Genomic DNA, 22028 nt, shown 5'->3' with positions numbered 1-22028 from the left:
TTTTGGATTTTTGGATTCTTACGATTCGTTGACTTGGCTTCCCACACGCTCTTCAAAGGTGAACGAGAAGGGAAATTTTTGTAGAGTCACACTGTGGTTTCTCAAAAATAAGAGCCCTCCCCCCGGAGATCTAGCACTCTTAAATCCTTCGGCAATGACGCTAGGGGCACAGCATTTGCTTCTAAGATTAGTGGCGATGAAACAATCCGAGCCGAGCAAACTATGCACGATGAGTAGAAGGCCAAAAAAAAAGTCACCCAGGAATTGTTGGGATATGATGCAGGCGAGAATTGGGATACGCCGAATGCGGGTTGCGCCAGACTTGGAAATAGGAACACCGAAAATAGCAAAAGAAACGTCACGAAAAAGAGAAACGCAGACGAGTAAATTAAGTAGTGGCTGGAGCTACATAGTAGGTATCTATGTTGTAGTGAGGACAATTGTTGGCTTCCCCCGGATGGATTTCAGGGGACGATCTTCCCAGATCCCGCTGATGATGACCCTATCGACGAAGAATCAGAGTGCTGGAGACTTCAACCGAGTTGTTGGGCTCACTGAAAGCGCTGGATTCGCGTTCTTTATGGTCAATCTCTTCGAAGGAGATCCTCCAGAAGCGTGCTTGCATCGCTTTGGCTACAGATAGGCTGCGGGCTAGTTCGTAAGTAGCGGGTCCCCATGCATCTGCGGAGGATCCATCACGATGTGACGGAGCTTCTGAGAGGAGAATCAAATCTCCCTTTTAGGCCCAAAGGACCCAAGGGGCAAACATGGAACAGGGCACCTGTGTGCTGTTGACCCTTGTCAGAGCTGAAAGAGAGGACGTGCAGTTGGAACATGCTTCCATAGCAAGAGACAGATAATACTTCAACCCATCGAGGATCGATCGGAACAATGCAAGACGCATGAACTGGCTGGAACTTAGATTTGGGGAGCTGAGAATTGCCTGGGATCTTCTTTGGTCGGGGGGTTAAGAGCTTCTAGACCAATGAATGGGCTTCTGTTTGTTTCTCTCTACAGACTCGGCTATGCCGTTTCGCTCTGTGTGTTCTGCACGAGGCTGAAGAGGGTAATTGTGGATCTTTCATTGGACCTGGTGGATGGGATGGAACGGAGGCAGAGATGAGATGCAAGATTAAAAAAAAGAATTCTCTACCGAGATGGTTAAAAGCCCTTCTTCCCCGCATATCAGACCTTCTCCTTTCTCTATTCTCTTCACCTCATCTACTTCCGTATTTCGTGCAAACGGTCGTCAAATGTATCAACTGATCTGTTTCTTGGAATAGACCGCCCAGGCTTTAGTTTGTGATCGGAAGTTCTCTCTGGAGTATTCTGTACTTTCCAACTCATCAACCGGTGATGTGGCATTTTCTCACATCTTTCTCTACCTAACCTCAATTCCATTTGATTCGCCCGGACTCCCCTTGGATTCCAAATCCCAAAGTCTACCATGCCTTACGCTAACATGCACTGATGTACAGAGTACTTTGACTCCTTCCGTAGCCGAATCTGCACGGGGCGAAGTGCAGGTCCCCAAAGGGGGCCAAAATGCGAGAACACTCAAAAATGAACAAGGCAAAGCCAACTCGACTCTGGTTCGGAAGCTCTCTGTCTTTGAGGGCCAAAACGAGAGCGTCTACCAGTCAAATCCGCTTAATGGACATCTTGGCTTCGTTTTGGAAGACCCTTGAGCCTCGGTTTAAGCTAGCGTACCCTGTATGGAGGATTTGCTTGAGCCCTTTGATTGACTTTAAGTGGTGTCCATTTCAGAAAAGCTGGGGAACTTCTGAGATTCCTCAGAGACAAAGAGACCAGATTGAAACAAATGGCGAGTACAATTCATGAAGCGATGTGATCTGATTGGCACGGGAGAAATACCGCGGAAGGTCTCTCTGTCTCACTGTGCTTTTGATCACTTTTTCTCTTCTTACGTTCGTTGCCTTCCTCATCTGAGCTTGCAAGATCAGGGATCGCAGTTTTCCGCTGAAGGGATTTATCTGCGCCCCGACTTCCTTTACATGGTATGTGGAAAGAACTAGACTAACGTAAACAATTCGCTAAGCCATGGGCCACTCACTAGCTCCTAAATCAACACCATCGCCTGCAAAGCCCTGTATGTCGCTGGGGGCGGAGGTGACCATGTTCTATTTGATCTGCCTGATATTCTGGAACTTCAGAGTTAGGGCGACCTGACTCACCTTCGATGTCTTCTGGGACCTCAATATCACTTCCTGGGATTTTTTTTAAGAGACCTCGAAAAGCCACATGTGGTAGGATCCATCATACATGACATCTTCCTTATTCTTATCTTCGTTCTCTCTCTTGCCAAATGGGGCTTGTGTGTGGGCTCGTACGTGAGAAGTGTAGCTTCACTTTACGAGGCTAGGCAGTTCAACTGGACATATAGGAATGGTGCGACTGATATCAAATGCTGGGTGTCTCCCATGGAGACCCTCGCAGGAATCATCTTCGCGACTGTCGAGGCCGCTAGCCATGTTTGTAGTTCGAAGAGTCCTATCCCAGTACCTTCTATACAGAACACATAGTCACTAACTGGCCATGTTCGGATGTGTGCTGTGGAGATGATTACCGCCACTTGCTGATTCGCAGTGTCTTCCATCGTGGCTATGATTTTACATTTGCTATACCCTGGTATATGGCGATTATGATGATATATGGCCGATGTATCTCAACTCTGCCAGATCAATCCTGCAGTTTGTCTTCGGGGTCGGTAGTTCTGCTGGCATTCCCCTGTGCTGTGCAAGATGGCACAGGGTCGGCGATGAGCAGACGTATCAAGCGTATCAGTACCAGTTTCAGTACCTCTACTCAGATCTTAGCCCATGATCTTGCTTCATTGCCTGGAAGACAGCACCCTCCGACTCAACAGCAGCCATATAGTGTTGCTCCTTACCTAAAATCAGTCGGCACAGCCTCAGTCTCATCCGCACAGGTCTGGCCCCAAGTGAAGTTGAAACTAAGACCAGATTCTGTTGAGATGCACTGGCAGATTTTCTCGTGTTTGGGACATTGTGAGGGTTTTCATCCACGGTGATACTGTCTTTTCGTGCATAAAAGCGACGCTTTATTGTCGATGCTCAATTAGATATGAATGATAGCAGTACGAACCGTCTTGTACAACTAGTTGTTAGAACCATATTTCCAGTATATCTCAAATCATTTCTTCAAAACCAAAAGAATACAGGAAACCCCCCAAAAAAACCCCTCCTAAAACACGAAAAAAAGCAGGCAGACAGAACTTGTTGGCAAGTCACCAGGCGGTGGCGCAAACCTGCGATAACATCATCTCCATTTCCACTGTCAAGCTTTCTCCCGATCAACCACCTCTCCTTCACATCTCACGCAGTGAAAAAAAAAATGGTCTGCTCAAAATGCCAAAAAAAGCTCAAAGCTACCGAGCTCGCCACGCCAGGCGTCAAGCGCAAGAACGACATGTATTATGGCTCGCCAGGTAGTACGCTCGGTGGCGGCGCAGACAAGGGAAAGGCGAAGGCGACGTTAGGCGCCACGGGAATCGGAAAGGTATGTTATAAAATCTACTGTTGGAAATCATGAATTCAAGCGGTTTCTCATTTTTGATGAGTCTGATACTGACGTCTCCTAGAGCAAACTCCTTAGCGCGAAAGCGAAGAATCCTTATGCGGCTTATGCTTCGTCTTGTGATAACTGCAAGGTGAAGACGGAGCAGGGGAGGAAGTTTTGCCAGCGATGCGCTTATCAAAGGAATGGTATCATCGATTCTTTTTTTTTTTTCTTGACTTGGTTACGGATGAAATGCTGATGTCGAGACTAGCCTGTGCCATGTGCGGCAAGAACCTGGCGGGGAAGTCGGCCAAGGACCAGCCTATTGTTCAGGGACAGAAGTTTAACATGGCGTGAGATGCTTTTTGTGTTAGATCTGGGCTGCATGTTACAGTTTTATTTTGATTCATTCTGTACATGGCATGGCGTTTGTGGGGCGTTGATGATACCGCAGAACCGAAGATTAATGTCAACATTGAAGGAAATGAATTTGATTTGACAGGGTAGGAAAATTCTAGTTATACATGGCATGCGCAATAAGAGTATATGCAATGCGCCACCAATTGTGCGCTATGGTATCGGAACAAGTATGCCTGTTCATCTCTGGAGAACCTTGAACATCACGTTCGCCTTCTTCTCCAGCTCCCCTCAGCTGTTTATCGGTACCCCATCTCTTACCGGTCGGCTAGCATGTTCTTGATGTTGCTGTAGTATTGCGTGTTCAGGTATTGTGCGAGCTCCTCCTTGGCTAGCCACTTGAAGTCCTTGAGGCCCTGGGTGTTGACGGACAGATCAGCCTGGCCAGCCATCATACGAGACTTCAGGAAGAAGATCTTGCTACCGGGAGCCTCGATCTCGGTTGCGTTGTCCGCCTTCTTCGAGCGGCGCGGGTTGAAGGAGTGCCATCCGATTGGGTGGAAGCCAACCATCCAGGTGTTCATGTTGACACCAGCGGACTGGGCAAGAGTGCGTTCAGCAGCCTAGGGAAGAAACAGTATGTTAGCAAGATTTCTAGTTTCATTGTGGTCCGAACCCAAATTAGAATACTCACCGAGCGAAGGGTCTCGCCCGACTCCACCGGCGAACTGGGGAATTTCCAGTGTCCCTCCTTAGACTGAACAAGGAGATAGAGCGTGCGGGAAAGCAAACGATCGAGACTCTTTTGGTCGTTCTTCTTGTCTGCCTCCGTGATCCGAGGGTACGGCCGAGGAATTTCCTCCTTCTTGCTAGTATCTTGGGAAGTCGCATTGGCAGTGGATTCTGCGTCCTGGACAAGAGCCTCAATCTGGTGTTCAGGCTCAGACTCCTTTGCTCCTAGCAGGAGCTCGTCGTTCCATGCATCGCTATCGTACGCGTTGTATGTTCCGATATCACGCGCGGCAGTCCGGCGCTCCTGGATCTTCTTCTTCCAGTCTTCATCGGCCGGTGTTCCACGCTTGAAGTAGAAATTTTTCGTAAAGGGGAGAGCCAGACGCTCATTCAGACGCTTCTGGTAGAAAAAGAACGCTTTCTCGAACGGTTCGAGTTCACGGGTGATTTGGGGAGGGCGGGAGAGGACTACACCCGCGTTGATGATGTAGGCTGGCTTCACGGCTGGATCGGCTGCTGTTGATGCGGAGGTCGATTCGATCGCTGGTACGGAGGAATAACTACGGCGGCCAAGGGTCTCTTGGCAGCTTCTGCACACGCCGGAGTCGATTATTGATGGCCCTGCACGCGGAGTCAGTTTTTTGGGACCTTGGATAGTTCGGGAAAAACTTCATTTGGACATACGCAGTAGCGAGGCTACGCGCCGTGCCCCATTAGATCCTGACGACATGTTCAAGGGTGGAATGGCAATGTGTTTGGGGTTGATCGGTGTCTGGTCTCCCCGAGAAAAAGATCCAACCAGGTCACGTTATCGCCAGGCCCGATTGGGTTTAGTCACCGCCTAGAGCGTTTAAATTTCAAAAATCGACTTTCCCTTTCTTTTCTTCTCCAAGCATCTCTTATCATCACTGCGTCCAGTTCTCTACGGCCAGTTGATCATTTTAAGGTGCTCAGAGTGAGCTCCTCCTGAGGTCGCGGCCAATTTTCGCTAGCGGTACCTTCTTTATCAATCAAGGTGTACTGTTAGATAGCTGCTGCGAACATCCCATTTAGCCTGATGCGTATGTGCTTAGAGATAGACATCCAATTTTACCGGTTTTTTTTTTAAACCATCTTTTTTTTTCTCATCACTGCTCTCTATTCAATCTTTGTTTACCGGCAAGAACTCTCCTTTCCGCAGGACCACAAGTTTCCACCTGCCCTCAGATCTCCACCAGCAGCTCTTCCTTCTTTGGTACCCTTCCCAGTTGAACCATCCTCTCCTGTGTACCGAACACCCGCAGGATGTTACCGTAGGTATTCCAGAAGGCATCTTCGAGACGCGGCAGCAATTTACCCTGGCTGACCAGGCGAGCTATACGCCCAGAACCAGTGTCAGCTAGGGATGTGCCAGCTTGAGCAATCTGGGCTGGTTGAATTGTTGGCACGGTCTCAGTTTCAACATCAAAGAAGTTGCTAAATTCACTTTTGGGAGTAGGCAGACTGCTAGGCTGTGCCATGATTTCGGCAACCAAACTGGGTGCAGTGGTTGTCTGTGGCCGGGGTTTGACCGCCGGCTGTGAAGGGCTGCGCTGTATATCGCCTGCCAGTTTGATGAAGGCCATGGCAGCTAGCATGCTATCATATCCTGCTTCGTGAGTGCGCGTACGGAACTTATACTTCGAAAAGCGGGGGTCGATCTCTACAAAATGGTTAGCTGTGTTTCAGTGCTGTCAAGGATATAACTTGTGCGCTTACCTATCTTGGGGCTTCCTATTCCAGCTAAGGTCGTGTTTAGTTCTTCGAGTGAAGACATAGGGTTTAGAGAGCCGCAGTCATGAGTGGCCATGTACTTGGTATCCGCTAGCATAGGAAACAGGTCGTGGATGACGGTCTGGAACTCGACGAGGGTATTCGGCAGTGGGCCCAGGAAGCATCTGTAGAAGAAAAGCAGATCGCAGAACATGTTGTGGCCGACTAGAACCGGTCTGTTCTCCTGAAGCCGGTTCTTCACTTTGTCTGATAACTGCTGAACCCCAAAAGTCGGCTGCTCGATTATCTTCATCAAAGGATGGAAAGCGTCTGTTTCAAGTTCTTCCAGGCTTCCACCCACCAGTGCCTCTGCGATCCAGCGGAACCCGATCTGTTTTCGGACTCGTTTCATTTTGACCTTCAGTTTCGTTTCAAAGGTATACTGCTCATTGCACGGATCCCGAAATTCGATCTGGACGAACGTTGACGCACCCCGCGACGTTAGGTTGGGGTATTCGTCGCTGATAAGGTGGTGTACCAGCCATTTCTGCATGTTGCTCAGCCCGGTCGGGATGGAGCCCGGAATAAGCTGCATGCTACTGGGTGGTGGGATGTTGAGCCACTCACGGCGTTTCTGTACAGGTGTCAATTGATTTGCTCAGATCAATGCTTGATGTTACCTCTGACCTCGCCCTGTTCCAGCCACTCATTGACCCTGACCCGAACAGCTTCAAGGAACTCCAGAGATTCATGGTCATCTTTTTTAATGTCTGCAACTTGGACAGCATTCCGCGAGTGATATTTCTCCGTAGCTCTTCTGATTGCCAGTTTTTCGTCCTCTCGGGACAGGTATCGAACGCCGAACGTGCACATATGGTCAATGCTGAAGTGGTTCGCGAGCAAGAATTCCATTGCTGTTCATGGAGATGTTAGTGGGATGCTCAACCTTCGTCGTAGAATTCGGACATACAGCGGCTTCCGAATGTCCAGTCCCGATTCACATCCATCTCATGCTGGGCGATTGGACTGAGATTTATGTTGTATGGTTTCAGGGTGTAGGTGGCTGTAGACAGTCAGCGAGATACGTCTTGAATTTGGGCTAATTTTGTACCGTTTTCCTTGTCTTCATGACAAGTTGTCAGCCCAACTTGAAGAATTTGGTACCGCTCGGCGGCTGCCTTGGCTTCCACATATCGTTCCTGTACAGTCTGGGGTCGAGACTGTGGTGTATTTGGTTTGAAGACCACACCAGACAGCTCGAAGTCTACGGCCACGAAACAGCTGGTGGAGATGTCGTTAAGAATGGAGGGAAGGCAATCGGGAAAGGTGACAGCCGTGACATCCATGTTGGTTCGAAGCTGAGACCGGCATCAAAGTATGAAGTGAATGAAAGCAAGAGCGAAACGGATAGAGCTGCTGGTGTTGTTGAAGTCTTGATTGCCGAGAACTAAAAGAAGAGCACATGTATGCTTTGGGAAAGCATGTATCCGATTTTGATTGATCAGAAAGGACTTTAAACTCGCAAGTTGTCGAAAGAATCTTCTGATCTAAAGTGAGAGATGGGGGAATTTGCTGGTCTACTTGGCTGCCAAGTCTCATAGATTGGAGCTGTAATCGGAGGAAAGTAAGAAGAGAACGAGTTGAAGAAATAGTGATACCATGGAAGATCTTAAGACATTTAAATGTCAATAATCTCTTGGAGGACTAACATCGACTTTACTTCTTGACGAATAATCAGGCGAATTTGAATGTACGTTTGGTCAATGATCTTTTGGCTAAATGCCTTAAAAGAACATTCTCTGACACTTCTAGAGAGATCGCATATATCTCCACAAGATGCAGATTCTATATTAGCCCTCAAACCTATCTCAGTTGGGGGGACATGACTGAGACAACTCCCTGGTAATGTTTTTTGATGTCCTTGAGCGGAACTAGAGGCCGCTACTCTCGTAAATCCAGACATTTGGGAGAGTGGCCTAGAGTAGGTCAATTTCTAAAGCGAAGCACCTCACTTGCCGGGGAACCAAAACAAAACATGAAATCGGAAGTTGATCGAAGCTATGAACATATGAACATGCGATGTCCCGGATAGATCCTCCCAGACTAGTCCCGTGACCGACCCCGGACTTGGACGAGCCGAGGGAAAACGAAAGCCGATCACAGTCCCGACACGCCTTGAATGATTTTCCTTTTATAACTCCTTTTACTCCGACTGCTTTTTTGAAAGATTGATACTGCTATAATTGATCGATTGGCCCCCACAATGGCCACCGGACTACCAATGTCGACTCGCTCTCACGCATCCTCAGCTTCCCCCACAAAGTTGTGCTCCAAGATATACAAGAAAGCCTCTCAACTTTACCTCACACGACGCTTACCAGAAGCCTTTGAAAATCTCCAACCGATTATTATCCCATCAGCACCAGAGGACCAGCACACAAATGGAGACAATTCAACACCGGTGGCGCCGATCGCCACGGCCGCCGGCACGTGGAGAATCAAGATGTGGAACCTCTACATCACCCTCCTCAGCGCAATAGTCGATCTCGGCGCAGAGGAGGGAAAAAGGCAATTTGGCCAGAAAGAGTGGAAAGCGATTGCCTCGCAAGTCAGAGAGGGTACAATTTGGGAGACTGTGGTCGAGGTAGGGTACCAAGGCCATGAGGGTTCGGTGGATGCGGAAGTGGTCTACAACCTGTTCGTATTCAACATCAGCCCCACTGGCCCAAAATGAGATGCTGAAAACGCGATGCTAGTGCTACCCTGCTTCTAACTCACTCCTCTTCGCAATCCCTGAACCAACGGCGCCTTGAGACCTATCTCTCCTCCTACAGACAACCCAACCTCGACCTCACGGATCGTCTCGAGGATGCATCGGATGATTACGAGCAGCGCCCCATGCGTACGACAAGCGAAGCCGATACCCCGAAACATCTAACTGCCAGAGTCAAAATCGTCGAGCTCTTTACTTTGCACGTCCTCCCCCGCAATGATGAGTGGGCATACGCAACCGAATTCATCACCCTGAGCGAAGTCCTCGACGATGAACGCAAAGATCTCTTCCTACAGACTCTCGGGGGCATAAAGGAAGAGAAGGAGCGGGGAGAAACGCGCGCAGACGAATTGCAGCAAGCCAAAGACGCAGAGCGTGAACGGCAACGAGATGACGAACGTCGCGAAGCCGAAGAAGCCGCGACAGCCGCTGCGCGACTACAGGCTAATGAGCATAAGCGCAATACCAGCGAAGTCGACTACGGAATTGAGAAAAACGGCTTTAATGGCTCTCCTAAAGGCAAAGGAGCCAGGCAATCGACAGACAAGTTGCCGAATGGCAAGTCACAAACTTCTCTCTCCTCCGGCTCTAGAAATGTCAAGAAGCAGGACAAGGTAGAACCCCGGTCAACTCGGGCCGTGGCTACTGGACTGCGCGGTATCATCCGTCACATTATTCGGACTGTGTCTGGAAATCCCATGTCAATAGTTCGTACCCTGCTCTTCATGATCGGCATTTTGATGGTCATCAGCCGGCAGGGTGTGCGGGATCGCATCCGACGAGTTACAGGTGGCGCTTGGCAAAAGGTCAAAGCCACCGCTGGAATGGGTGTCAAAGTGAGCTATATTTGAGATATAGGCCACCACGATCTCTACCCGCATTGCATGGTTATCATGTATAATTTTTCTTGACCAAGTTGGCCTCCCAAATTTCTGGGGGGTTGTTTTTCCATACAACTTTCTTTTGTGATTCTCTATGTTCATGTATTCTATGCATACATACTAGACTGCCACCAGGTGTGGTTGAATTAATACTCTTATCCAAATCCGGTACTTGGTTTGTTTCAGCCAGCATTTTTCAAAGACGACCTTGGTAAATTGTCTCGGCTCAATGGCCATTATGTTCAATACACTGCCAATCAAAGACAGTAAGAGATCGCCGAGCTGTGCGATGTTAGCATGTCACTTCGCTATCTAACCTCTCCTCGAACAGGAGACTTGAATAGCGTACTCACACAAATCAACAACATCTAACGCCTGACTAGCGACATTGAGAGGCTGATTGAGCATATGAAAAGCAGCCTCGGCAACATGGCAACATGGTTCGCCAAAAGCGGCCAAATTTTATCATCATGAACTCTCCACAGGTTAGAGTAGACTGCAAGATAAATAGCCCACGTAAATCTGTCTCAACCCTCATCAAACTGTGCCTGGTCATTCTCAACCCACTGAGCATGGAACTATTCCGCAACAATACTAGGCCTCTACGCCAAACCCCGGATTAAGTCCCATGCAACTCGTATCACAACAAATGGATGAGCGCCTCTTGCGTTACCTTGTTGGAATAAACTGCTTCGGCTGTGAAAGGAGGTACTTCTAGACCCGTGAAGGAGGTGACATTTTATGATTGTCCCTGCTTTGCACGAAAGCGTAATGCAAATCCGGGAGCTTCCGGTAAAAAACTACTGTACCGTCAGGCCATCCCTCTTCCCACCCTCCCATGACAAATTGGTTTTTCCCAAACCGAATGGTATCATCTCGACCAACCGCGTGTAAAATCGGTTGAAGATGCTAGAAAGATCCTCGACTACTGCAGTTATAGGACTTTTGGTCGAATGGGAAACTCCAACAAAATCTTGAAAATTGACGTAGAATGTACGCATACTTAGCTGGCTGGCTCTAACTCTTGTATTTCAATGTTTTTGACCAATTGGTTGTCATCAAATCAGTCTAATAAGCACATCTTTCGTCACCAAAAGAAGGAAGGAAAAGAGTCCAAGACTGGGACTAAAGAACAGTCATCGCCACAGAGGAAGAAAAACCAAATCATCCCTTCTAAAAGGGTATTAAACAGTCGTCTGCTCATGAACACGTCCAGCGTGATCCCCGCATGAAACCTCAGCCATATCAACCTCAACATCATCGCGCGAACTGTCAGTCAAATCTTCTTTTTCAACGATTCGAGCATGCCACCGCCGAAACAACTGAACAAAGAAATGCGCCACACAAATTTGCTCCGTAGTGTAGAGCAGCACCGGCACCGATGTCTTCGCTTTAAGAAATAGATCAACTGGCTGCCACATTGCGTATAACAGTGGAATACCGAGTGCGGTACTCTTCGCTGGTCCGCAAAAGCACACTGCAATGGTTTCCTCCGGAGACATGCGTGTGAATATGGGCTTGGACCAGCGCCGAGAGCTGAAGATTCGCGGTGGCCTGGAGCAGAAGAAGCATACTGCTGTCAAAGTGATGTACAGTAGGATGTTGAAGAAGACCACAAAGATTATACTCTGCGGGGAAAGGGTTTGAAGGGCTCCTGTTGCAAAGCAAGAGGAAAAGGTGGCCCTGATATTGAGGAAAGCCGGGTTAGACAAAAATGAGGACCACCAGTTTCGTATAGAGCACTCGTTGCACTCACCAAATCAACAATAACAGGCAGAAAGTAGACAACTTGGGCAGCTTGGTCTTCTGCATGACCGACGCAGTGCGATCAGGCCAAGTCCACCTCACCAGCTGCCCAATAAACAGCGGCAGTAGCACACTGAGCCCCAGTTGCTGAAAAACCTCCTTATACATACTCCCCAGATTCCCACCCCCAAACCGCCAGGGATCGAACACCACCATCTTCGGTATCAACGCAATAGTCCACGCAGCCGTAACAAACGGCCCGATAAGATTCGCCAACAAAACCTCCACTAAAGCAGCCGCATCATCTCCACCCGCAGACCTCGTCATAACAACATTGGACGCAATCGTCGTCGGAATGCAAGAAGTAAAGATATACCCGGCCAGCACAGCGCGATCAATCTTCTCCTCCGTATCTGCGGCGAGGATAATATGCACGATGGCCAGCACCACGGCGGGAATGAACAGAAACGAAGTCACCTGCACGAGCAAGTGAAGTCGCCAATTCAGGGCATGCAATATAAGCTTCTGGCGCGGGATGCTCAGACCTGAGATTAGGAAGATTATCGCGATCACGCCGTACATGATGCTGTACTCGGAACGGATGATGCCGCCGTGCTTGGCAACGTTCGGGAAACGGTATGCCAGGGCGCAGACGACGCCAATCCCGATTAGGAGCCATTGGTGGAGGATTAGACTTGCGATGCGTTTCAGGGCTCGCTGCCACCGTGGCGGTGCGGTGTCTGGGGCTGATTCCATCTTTTTATTTCTCTCTCTCTCTCTCTCTCTCTTTGTTTCAACTAGAAACGAGGACAGAGGCAGAGGTTATACCTCCGTGAATAGGTTGGCCTCTACTCCGTTAAAGGCGAGTAGATCCTTTTTGGGGCATGTAGGGGACATGTAGGGGAGTTTGAAAATTGCGTAATCGGCGTCAGTCCGATCCCTCGGAGTGATGGCGCGTAGAAAATCACATAATCTGTTTGAAGCTCTAGGTAGTTACATCACAACGTATATTTATTTTCAGTGTCCATCATTATGGACATGCGAAGTTTAAATTTTTATTTTTTTCCATCTTTGTATATCAAATCTGCAAGACCAGAACGGGATCACCGAAATCGGATTGCCGATCTTATCAGGTCGAAAGGTGGATGGTGGATGTCATAGATGATGCATGTGAAGGTCCTTTCGGTCGATCTTGAAACAATAACATGCCGACACTGTAGATCTCATATCTTGTTTGTACAATGTACGCTTATTTCGCACTACCGCGAGGTAGATCTCTTGTGCTCTGTATGTTGTACTGCAAGGCTCGTTGGACCAACCGGGAGTTCGGTGAAATGTTCATCCGATGGACGGCTCCATCAACGTCACCACATGTCCAAAGTTACACCTGACTATCTATTTCGACAAGAACCTACGAGCCCCGGACTATAAAGACCGAACCCAGCCAATACTACAGAAAGCCCCACGTTCAACCTTCGAATACTTTAATCATCTGACTCAGAACGTCCCATGACCTCTCTGAAGATGAACCTCGGCTGAGAGGAGCTCTAGCGTTGGCCCGAGATCACCCGCAAATAGCCAGCGGAATTCGCTACTTTCCTCCGAAACGCAAGCCCCGAAGTGTACTCATTTAGCTCCCTGAAAATCTTCGCTGGTTTCTAGGGCTGGTATAGTCTTCGGGCATATGGCTGCGTGTAAAAGAGGATGTAGATGTAGTTGGGCAAGGCACGAGCATTAATACGTTCTTTTCAGAACACGGTACATTTCAATTTGAAAATTAAGTATCAATATTCAAACAAAAGCCTGCCAAACCTATGACGATGGTTTGAAAAAGGCATGTGGAATCACATCATTGGAGATCTGGGGGGATTGATTCCGCGCTGGATAGAGCCGCCCTTGTTACCGAAGGCCTCGGGATTGTCTGGCCTTACACGTTGTACTCGGTACAGGTAGGACCTAACTATTATATAGAGGGTCTTCCTCGGCAAGTCCTTTGGTCTAATACCTCTTTTCATTTCTCTTTTTTCTTCGCTCTTTTCGTTTGCGGGAGGTCAGATGCACTTCCGCTCGTCCAGCTTCCTCCGCTTCCCCGTTGTAGCTCCCCACAAAGCCTGGAATTACCACCACCAATCATATACCCTTGGAATTTCGGGTTTCTTCTTTCTGTGAAAGATAAAAGATCTTTTGCAATTGATGCTTGGATCATTCTCAGGCGCTCCAGAGATACCCTCTTTCCCAATTGGACGGTGTTGTTGCTTGTTCTCCGGGGTTGTATACTTCCGCTTCTCCGCAGTTTCGGCTTTCCCTTGCGACAATCGGAAGATCTGCGTCACTTGATTTCCGAGACGGCCAATTGAAGAATTTCTGTGAAATCTTTGTGAACCAAAGTGCAAATTCTCTGCATAAAGACCACATATTGAAACAATGTCCACCAAAACTGCCAATCAGAAGCGCACGTCGCCAGCGGTCAACCTGATCGGTAGTGTAGACTCCCCCTTTTGGGATGCACAGCTATTGACTTTTGCCTGATTAGCTGGTGGTGGTGCCGGTATGATGGAGGCTCTCGTGTGCCACCCGCTAGACACAATCAAGGTCCGCATGCAGCTATCAAGAAGAGCTACAGCACCTGGGGTGAGTTGGGAAATAGTTTCACTTGACCGTTGAAGGCATCTCTAACCCAATTCGCTGGATCAGGCAAAGCCGCGCGGTTTCGTGGCCACGGGGGCTCAGATCGTGCAAAAGGAGACCGCTCTGGGTCTGTACAAGGGTCTCGGTGCCGTACTGGGTGGCATCATCCCGAAGATGGCCATCCGATTCACCTCATACGAGACATATAAGGGCATGCTGGCCGATAAGCAAACAGGCGCCGTGACCAGCAAAGCCACCTTCTTGGGTATGTGGATTGTGGTGAACAAGCCGAAAAATGCATAGTGGATAGCTAACAATTCCCCACAGCTGGTCTCGCCGCCGGCGTTACCGAAGCCGTGGCCATTGTCAACCCCATGGAAGTCATCAAAATTCGTCTGCAGGCCCAGCATCACAGCCTGGCTGACCCCCTGGATGCTCCGAAGTACCGCAGCGCCCCACATGCGTTGTTCACCGTGATCAAGGAAGAAGGCTTCAGCGTCCTGTACCGCGGTGTCTCCCTGACAGCCCTCCGACAAGGAACTAATCAGGCTGCCAACTTCACTACATACACGGAGCTGAAGGCTGCCCTGCAGCGCTGGCAACCCGACTACAGTAATAGCCAGCTGCCCGCTTACCAAACCACCATGATTGGTCTGATTTCCGGTGCCGTCGGTCCCTTCTCCAACGCTCCCATCGACACCATCAAGACCCGTCTTCAAAAGACCCGTGCTGAGCCCGGTCAGTCCGCTGTCTCCCGTATCATGGTCATTGCCAAGGACATGTTCAAGACGGAGGGTGCTCGCGCTTTCTACAAAGGTATCACGCCTCGTGTGATGCGTGTTGCTCCCGGTCAGGCCGTCACTTTTACCGTGTATGAGTTCCTTAAGGGTAAGCTGGAGGGCTCCAATTGGGCTTTCATCGGTGGCAATTTTGAGGAGTAAATAAGCCAGAATTTCATGTTTGTTTGGAAAGCATTGTGATACCTGACCCGGCATGGTCTGTTTCGCGCGTTGGGCCGTCTTGGCTAGAGCTGTTCAACTGCAAGCCGGCTGAAACAACTCTTTTTCTGTAAATATATTATTTCTTTTCTATACCACTTTGTCTGGTGCATTTTGAGCTGAAATGGAGAATGTCCAAGACTCTTAAAGAGTTGTTCGCCAGCGTGGTTGGTTAGGGGTCTGTCTATGAATGACCCGGTAGATTTAGATACACCAGTCCGCGATACTTGTGTCACGGCCACAAAAAAAAACGGATTTCTGTCGAGTGAAGATGATGATGGATTGCCTTTTTTTTTCTGTGATATAGTGCTGGACGTAGAAAGGTCAAAATAAAGCCAGCCCTAACGGCTGACACGCCATCGGCCCCTCATTCACCGCTCCTCCCCCCCCCCCCCCCTAAATAACAACAAACCAACCCAGCTGCATCCTCAAGTGCAGCATCATGCAGTCAGGAATTACAGGTAAGACACTATTTGCCATGAACTCCCGAAGGAATTCCATTGAACTCAATACTAATAAATCGTCTAGTCTCCGCGGAGCTGCAAGATGCATTCGCCCGCTTCAACTCCGACTCCTCAACCTTCTGTCTGCCGGTAACCATCACAGCAGAGAACCTAACACCGCTGGCCCCAATCTCCTTCTCAGGTGGCCCCTCGACAAATGCTTTCTTTTCAGCCCTTCCCCAGCTGTCTTCCATCCTCCAGCCTAAAACCCCCATCTACCTCCTCCTCCGGCGGCCGTCGACCGGCTCAACCGCTGCACTCATCGCTTTGACCTACATCCCGTCAAATGCACCTGTACGAGCAAAGACACTCTTTGCCTCAACCCGCTCGACCCTGACCCGCGAGCTGGGCACAGAGAAGTTCGCTTCTACCGTCTTTGCTACCGAGGAAGATGAGATCCTGGGCGAGGATGCGTGGCGCGAGCGGGATGGCGAGGGCCCCAATGTTATTTCTCGTGAAGATATGATGGGCGAGAAGGAGAGGGAGCTGGAGGCTGTTCGTAAGGCCGAGGCTGAGGCACGAATTGGTACCCCCGGGAGAGATATTGGCATTGGTGGCACTTTTGGACTTGGCTCTGGCTCTGGGATGAGAGTTTCTATACCGGTTGATGAGGGCGCTAAGTCTGCTCTAAGGGATCTGCAGGATGGTGGCTTGGTGCAACTTGTAAGTTATTACCCTGTTGCTTGTGGTCATTCTTTGAGAGCACTCGAAGAGATGGGCCATGTATATGGGATCTATGAGACTTGGGGCTAACTTCGAACAGACCGTTGATATCCCTACGGAGAAGATCGTCTTGGCCGACTCCAAGTCTGGAGTCGAGCCGAACTCTGTTGCCACACACATTTCCTCCTCTTCGCCGCGTTATTCTTTCTATCATTACCCCGGATCCGATGTCGTCATTTTTGTGTACACCTGTCCCACTGGATCTTCGATCAAAGAGCGTATGCTTCACGCCAGCTCGCGGAGAAACGCCATCACCGTTGCTGAGCAGGAGGGACTCAAGATCGAGAAAAAGGTATGCTCGCCCCGTGTTGTGGATGGTCGTGATTTTTTTTTATCAGTCTGGATGCTCACAAATAGCAGATTGAAGCCTCTAGCCCTGACGAGATCACCGGCGATCGTTTGCAAGAGGAAGTCACTCCGGCTCGAGACCAAGGTTCTACGCGAGGATTCGCCAGACCTCGTCGCCCCGGCCGGTAAATTTCAATTGTGTAGATAGAATGTGTTCTTGATGAGGCTGGAAATCTCTTCAGTTTTAGCGGGCGTCAATTCGATAGCCGCAATAAATATAGCAGCACTGTACTAGACTCGTTATGCTACTGTCTCAAACTTGATCACTGCTTGTTCCGGCGAGACTTAGGAGGTAGAACTGGATCTGGGGCAGACCTTTAATCGCATCCCTACCTCCTTTGAAGTGATTTGGGATGAAGGAGTTGGATATTTAAAATGGCTATGTTAGGGATGTGAACAGAACGCAAACTATCTTAAACAATACCCCATGAGATCCTAAATCCCACATAGACATATCCAAAGCAACAAAGAAGGCTCCCGGGTATTTGTCAGTGTCGGCCTAGAGAATTAGAGCTATCCCACCACATAATTTGACACAAAAAGGTCGACTACAGTCGAAAGCTAATAAATCACAGTATCCTCATTATCCTCAACAACCTCGCCTCCGTCATCATCTCGGTGAGCATCATGATGATCTTGAGTCGCGCTTTCCTCCACGTTAGTGGTGGTTTCATCCGTTTTGGCTAGATCGGGGGTTTGGTCATTAATGTCTACACCCACCGTGTCCGGAGCACCCTGAGCCGTTTCCTTAGACTTTGAGTCTGTCGGATCTGCCTCGTGCTCTGGAGCTGATGGCTGGTCTGGATGACCATCTGATCGCTGCTGCTCTTCTGGCATTTGCGGTTGTTCTTCACCCGCCTGTTGTTTTGTTACAGCCTGAGTGGGCTGTGTCTCAACCTGGGTTGGCTGTTCGGGTGCAAATGCCTCTGGTGGATATCGGGCTTCGAACTCGGCGACTTCTCGCGCAATAGTCGCTTCTGCTTCTTCGATCTGCTGTTTTATCACCGCGTCGTCGCCAGTTCGGGGTTGCCATGGTTTGTAATACTATCATTGGTTAGCTAATGGGCACAGTATATGAATTGGAAAGCAGAACTCACCAGAGCCGGCTCTGCCTGTGTCTTGTGGAAATGGGCCAAGGCAAGCATGTTCGAATGCCGTGTTTGCAACTTGGGATGAAGAAGTCAGTAAAGACTCTCACCACTGTACATCACAGCGATATGTAAGTAGAAAGAACATGGACATACCGCTTCTCGCTCATACAACGGCGTTTCCCTTCTCCGAATTTCATCACGCTGTTCCTTGCGCCGCTTCTTCAATTCACCGTACTCGGCGTCTTGCGACTTCAACTTCTCTTGCTGCTTCTTTTCAATATCAGCACGCCGTCTCTGTGCAGCGGAACTTGAGCTCTGCGAGAGAGTCCCAAGCAGCCCCCCGAATAACCGCTGGCCCCGCTTGCGATCCTCCTCTCGACCCCCACGCGGTCGCGTAGGCTTTATCTCTACAGACTCATCCGTTGTAGGCGGAGGGGATGATGGTCGACGCCGCTGACAGCGCGGGGAAGTTTGATCTGTAGAGCTGAGTCGTCGGCGCTTAGTGTCGTATTCAGTAGTTGAAGACTTTCGTCGCTTAGCAGTCAACTCCAGAGACTTCTGGATGGCATCCTGGCTGGGCACAGCCACTGCTGATGCGAGTGTCTCTGGGCTGTCAAAGTAATGTGCATGTTAGCTAGAACGGTCCAGTCACAGGCTTGCGCGCGGGTTGCACGGAAGAAGAGAACCATACCCTTCAGACATTGTGGTCGGCAAACAACGTTGCTTGCAAGAAATAACCAAATTTGTGAGAGAAATGAGCGACGTTACAGGTTCTGAACTGGGTCAGATATTGGAGTTGAGGTCAAGAGGCGCAAACAACACGCTGCTTTGAATCACACTGCTTGGAATCACGTGCACAGACCACTTAGCCTTGGTCCACCGTCGGCTTCTCTTCTTTGACCCTCTTTTACACTAATGCTCTTCTCACTTTTCCAGCGAGTGCCTAATCATACCACATTCCACTTTCCACTTTCTACAGCTTTAACATTCTAATTTTCTTGTTTCACCCCTTAAATCACAATGTCTCGTCACCACCCTGACCTCGTCATGTGCCGCAAGCAACCCGGCATCTCTATCGGCCGTCTGTGCGACAAATGCGACGGAAAATGTCCTGTGTGTGATTCCTACGTGCGCCCAACGACCCTGGTGCGTATCTGCGACGAGTGTTCCTTCGGAAACTACCAGAACAAGTGTGTCGTCTGCGGCGGTGAGGGCATAAGTGATGCATTTTACTGCTTTGAATGTACGCGCCTCGAGAAGGACCGCGATGGATGTCCCAAGATCATCAATCTGGGAAGTTCGAGGACCGATCTGTTCTATCAAAAGAAAAGCTTCAGGAATCAATGATCTTGGCTTGTGGCTTGGTGTCCAAGTGGAGGGGAGCCAAGCATGAGTCTGGCGGGTTCACAATTTTCAGCCTATTTCAGCCTAATGACGATAAAAATGACTCTACCAGCTTTCTAAATGGGAGCACGTCTAATACACTCTGTCGGTGGGCTATCTAAACCTGCTCCAGCTGGGTTTATCTGGTGTCATGTGCCTGCACCGAGTCGGCGACTGGAAGAGATCAAGAAACACGTGGACCCGGATATAACCCAACGATATGTCCCTGTCATCTGGTCTGCTTTTGCAGCACTGTGCAACGCTACCCCCCAGAAAATCGGCAGACATGATGGCACCGTGCCCTGGAAAATCAGACCCCGAGGATCTGCGAACACTGTGCAGATGACTTGGCGAACCCAGGACCAGCGGGGGCTTCAGGTGGAGCAGCTGGACTCAAAACAACCACCGCATGGTTAATGATTGACACGTGTGGGTTCTCGGCCGTGTTTCGTCGATTGCCCAGACAGCTTTGGCATAACGCAAGCCCAAATCCAGGGCTTTAAGGTCCGATGCCTAAGTCTTCCTTTCGGAAAGTTCTTTTTTGGTCTTATTCCCCAGGAGTGTGTGGTTTCCAATTTTAATTCTCATTCTGAACAAATTCGCGCTTGTTTCCGTGCAGACAAGTGGCCAATGGCCGCGGTGGCTCCTATTTACAACTAGAATGTGTGGACCTGTGGGATTGAAGCTGGGAATGTCCGCTTTTGAGGCAAGAAACGGCTGCCTTTCCACCCGCAACTATGGACGTCCAGCTGCCCCTTGACCACCCACTGCCCTATAATACCACTATTCTACACTCGCCCAGCACTTTTAGCCATTCTCCGGTCCTAAGATTGACGCTCGACTCACATGGTTTTTTCCCTCGTTTCACTCCGTACTGGCCACTAAAACGACGCCGAAAATAGCTCCCCTTCAGCTAAATCTAAGTCCTCTCCTTTTTCGCCCAGTCTATCTAAGCGCCTATTAGATACTTCGCTTTCCCTCCCTTCCGGTATTCTTATACCTCCTAGTATCTTATCCTCGTTGCCTACTCCTTAAGCCGACCTTAACGTTGTCTTTGTTTAAAATACGAATTTTCTACCCTAGTCTTTACATCTAATCTCCTTTTATAGTACCTATGCCTACTGTTATGCTGCTACCTATGTATATTAATTTTCTACATATTGTCACGGTGCGAACCGTGATGCTTAGTAAGAGGAAGATCACGGCAAGTGATCTCCGACCTGTTTATCTTGAACTTCAAATCTAGATCCTGTTGTAGCTCTTCGAGCTACGTCTTGTATAATAGCCTGCCCCTGCCTGTACTTGTCAAGGGGAATCTGATCTGTTATGACCTGTTCCTACCAGTCATCTCCTATCATACCGTCCTGCCAGCCCGCACCCTGACGAGGGGAGAGGATACTGTTTTGTATGAATTTTGTAACCTAGTAATCGCTTACAGAAAGAACTAGTATTTTAAAGAGAAGAAGATCTTCTAGTTCTTGTACTAGAGTAGGCTGGGGACTAATCTATAAGAATCCATAGAGAGTGTCTATTTTTGAAGAGATTGCTCCTTAGTTTCGGTCAATTAATAAGAATTAGCGTAAGAAATCTCGCGGCAAGGGCGAAGGAGGGTTCATTTTGGGACTTAAAAACGCCGCGCTGCCTTAGAAATAGAGGTGATTACTTGGTTCTTATGTCACAGATAACCATGTGCGCTACTATTTATGTTGGTCCTGGGCATGTCAGAGCTCTCGCTCTGATGAAATGGTCTGTTGGCCGTGCGGAAGGGAGTGCGCCCAGGTACAACCTTTTACGTCTTGATGTTAGATCATGTGATAATAACTAATTAGGTTTCAATCACGTAATTAAGACCGGGCTAGGTTAAGAACCACGAACGGTCTAGGACATGTGACTATGATCACACATGAGACGTCCCGTTCTGAGAGATAGACTCTCCATTTGTGATCCCAGTGTGTGGAGAACCTTAATATACATACCACTGCAAGTCAATTCATGGAATTGACTTGATTATGATCTTTTGGTCTAATAGGCAACTGCTTGGAGTAGTGGCAGATCTCACTTTCCTTGACAGATGGTTTCTTTCTCCTTTATATTAGACATGACATGACAACTTGTCAATCAATCTCCACATTCTACACTGATAGGATCTCCATCCAGTAGATGTGCCACCATCCATTGTAACCGTCGACACTTGATAGCTTGTATAGCTAGTAAGATCCTACCCTCTTGTTTGGTTGATTTTTGAAAGGATTGAGATCGCGTCTTAGTGGCATGGTAGGTAGTTGAACTGACTAGGTGCTAATTCCTAGACGCGTTTTTGGTGGGGTGGACCACTCTGTACGAAGTACTCTGTAGTGAAATACGATGACATTGTGCCATACTGTCAGAACGTAGGTGGTGGGGTCTATGTGATAGCTTGGCGCCCTATAGGCTACCGGCGTGCCGAGGCACTGGGAGGGGCTCGGGGTGCCACCTCTCCGATGATTATATATCAAAAAAATATCATTGTGAAACCTGTCTCCCCCAAACTGTACATTGATCGACTTAATAGCCTGTCGGTGTACACGTGTCTTTAAGCACTCCACGCAACATAA

At 49.0% G+C, this 22028-nt stretch overlaps 9 protein-coding genes across 9 annotated transcripts; 5 read left to right on the top strand and 4 right to left on the bottom strand.

The window, feature by feature from the left end:
- Window positions 1-3375: 3375 nt before the first annotated feature.
- On the top strand, window positions 3376-3897 carry Pdw03_6285 (PDZ-binding protein, CRIPT; the record flags this gene model as incomplete). Its single annotated transcript, XM_014680163.1, has 3 exons — window positions 3376-3540; window positions 3623-3746; window positions 3812-3897. The coding sequence occupies 3 exons, from the start codon at window positions 3376-3378 to the stop codon at window positions 3895-3897; spliced, it is 375 nt and encodes a 124-aa protein (XP_014535649.1).
- Window positions 3898-4214: 317 nt separating this feature from the next.
- On the bottom strand, window positions 4215-5359 carry Pdw03_6284 (mitochondrial 54S ribosomal protein mL46; the record flags this gene model as incomplete). Its single annotated transcript, XM_014680164.1, has 3 exons — window positions 4215-4520; window positions 4592-5250; window positions 5314-5359. 3 exons carry the CDS (start codon window positions 5357-5359, stop codon window positions 4215-4217), a joined length of 1011 nt encoding a protein of 336 aa, XP_014535650.1.
- Window positions 5360-5831: 472 nt separating this feature from the next.
- On the bottom strand, window positions 5832-7706 carry Pdw03_6283 (CAF1 family ribonuclease, putative; the record flags this gene model as incomplete). The annotated part of the gene is made up of 5 exons (XM_014680165.1): window positions 5832-6310; window positions 6367-6994; window positions 7048-7274; window positions 7331-7423; window positions 7472-7706. The coding sequence occupies 5 exons, from the start codon at window positions 7704-7706 to the stop codon at window positions 5832-5834; spliced, it is 1662 nt and encodes a 553-aa protein (XP_014535651.1).
- Window positions 7707-8623: 917 nt separating this feature from the next.
- On the top strand, window positions 8624-9984 carry Pdw03_6282 (Peroxin 26; the record flags this gene model as incomplete). The annotated part of the gene is made up of 2 exons (XM_014680166.1): window positions 8624-9057; window positions 9117-9984. 2 exons carry the CDS (start codon window positions 8624-8626, stop codon window positions 9982-9984), a joined length of 1302 nt encoding a protein of 433 aa, XP_014535652.1.
- Window positions 9985-11198: 1214 nt separating this feature from the next.
- Window positions 11199-12516, bottom strand: Pdw03_6281 (putative sodium bile acid cotransporter; the record flags this gene model as incomplete). The annotated part of the gene is made up of 2 exons (XM_066101298.1): window positions 11199-11697; window positions 11771-12516. The coding sequence occupies 2 exons, from the start codon at window positions 12514-12516 to the stop codon at window positions 11199-11201; spliced, it is 1245 nt and encodes a 414-aa protein (XP_065956381.1).
- Window positions 12517-14184: 1668 nt separating this feature from the next.
- Pdw03_6280 (Mitochondrial carrier protein) lies at window positions 14185-15329 on the top strand (the record flags this gene model as incomplete). Its single annotated transcript, XM_014680168.1, has 4 exons — window positions 14185-14239; window positions 14294-14391; window positions 14455-14653; window positions 14716-15329. 4 exons carry the CDS (start codon window positions 14185-14187, stop codon window positions 15327-15329), a joined length of 966 nt encoding a protein of 321 aa, XP_014535654.1.
- A 499-nt stretch (window positions 15330-15828) lies between these two features.
- Pdw03_6279 (Actin monomer binding protein, putative) lies at window positions 15829-17089 on the top strand (the record flags this gene model as incomplete). The annotated part of the gene is made up of 4 exons (XM_014680169.1): window positions 15829-15847; window positions 15915-16552; window positions 16653-16904; window positions 16973-17089. 4 exons carry the CDS (start codon window positions 15829-15831, stop codon window positions 17087-17089), a joined length of 1026 nt encoding a protein of 341 aa, XP_014535655.1.
- A 432-nt stretch (window positions 17090-17521) lies between these two features.
- On the bottom strand, window positions 17522-18753 carry Pdw03_6278 (Pinin/SDK/MemA protein; the record flags this gene model as incomplete). The annotated part of the gene is made up of 4 exons (XM_014680170.1): window positions 17522-18004; window positions 18058-18126; window positions 18205-18661; window positions 18743-18753. 4 exons carry the CDS (start codon window positions 18751-18753, stop codon window positions 17522-17524), a joined length of 1020 nt encoding a protein of 339 aa, XP_014535656.1.
- A 318-nt stretch (window positions 18754-19071) lies between these two features.
- Window positions 19072-19851, top strand: Pdw03_6277 (uncharacterized protein; the record flags this gene model as incomplete). The annotated part of the gene is made up of 2 exons (XM_014680171.2): window positions 19072-19294; window positions 19568-19851. 2 exons carry the CDS (start codon window positions 19072-19074, stop codon window positions 19849-19851), a joined length of 507 nt encoding a protein of 168 aa, XP_014535657.2.
- Window positions 19852-22028: the final 2177 nt, after the last annotated feature.

This window comes from Penicillium digitatum, chromosome 2 (genome assembly GCF_016767815.1).
Source record: "Penicillium digitatum chromosome 2, complete sequence".
Taxonomy (NCBI): domain Eukaryota; kingdom Fungi; phylum Ascomycota; class Eurotiomycetes; order Eurotiales; family Aspergillaceae; genus Penicillium; species Penicillium digitatum.
Note: the sequence above shows the minus strand (reverse complement) of the source record. Positions and strands in the feature narration are given on the sequence as shown.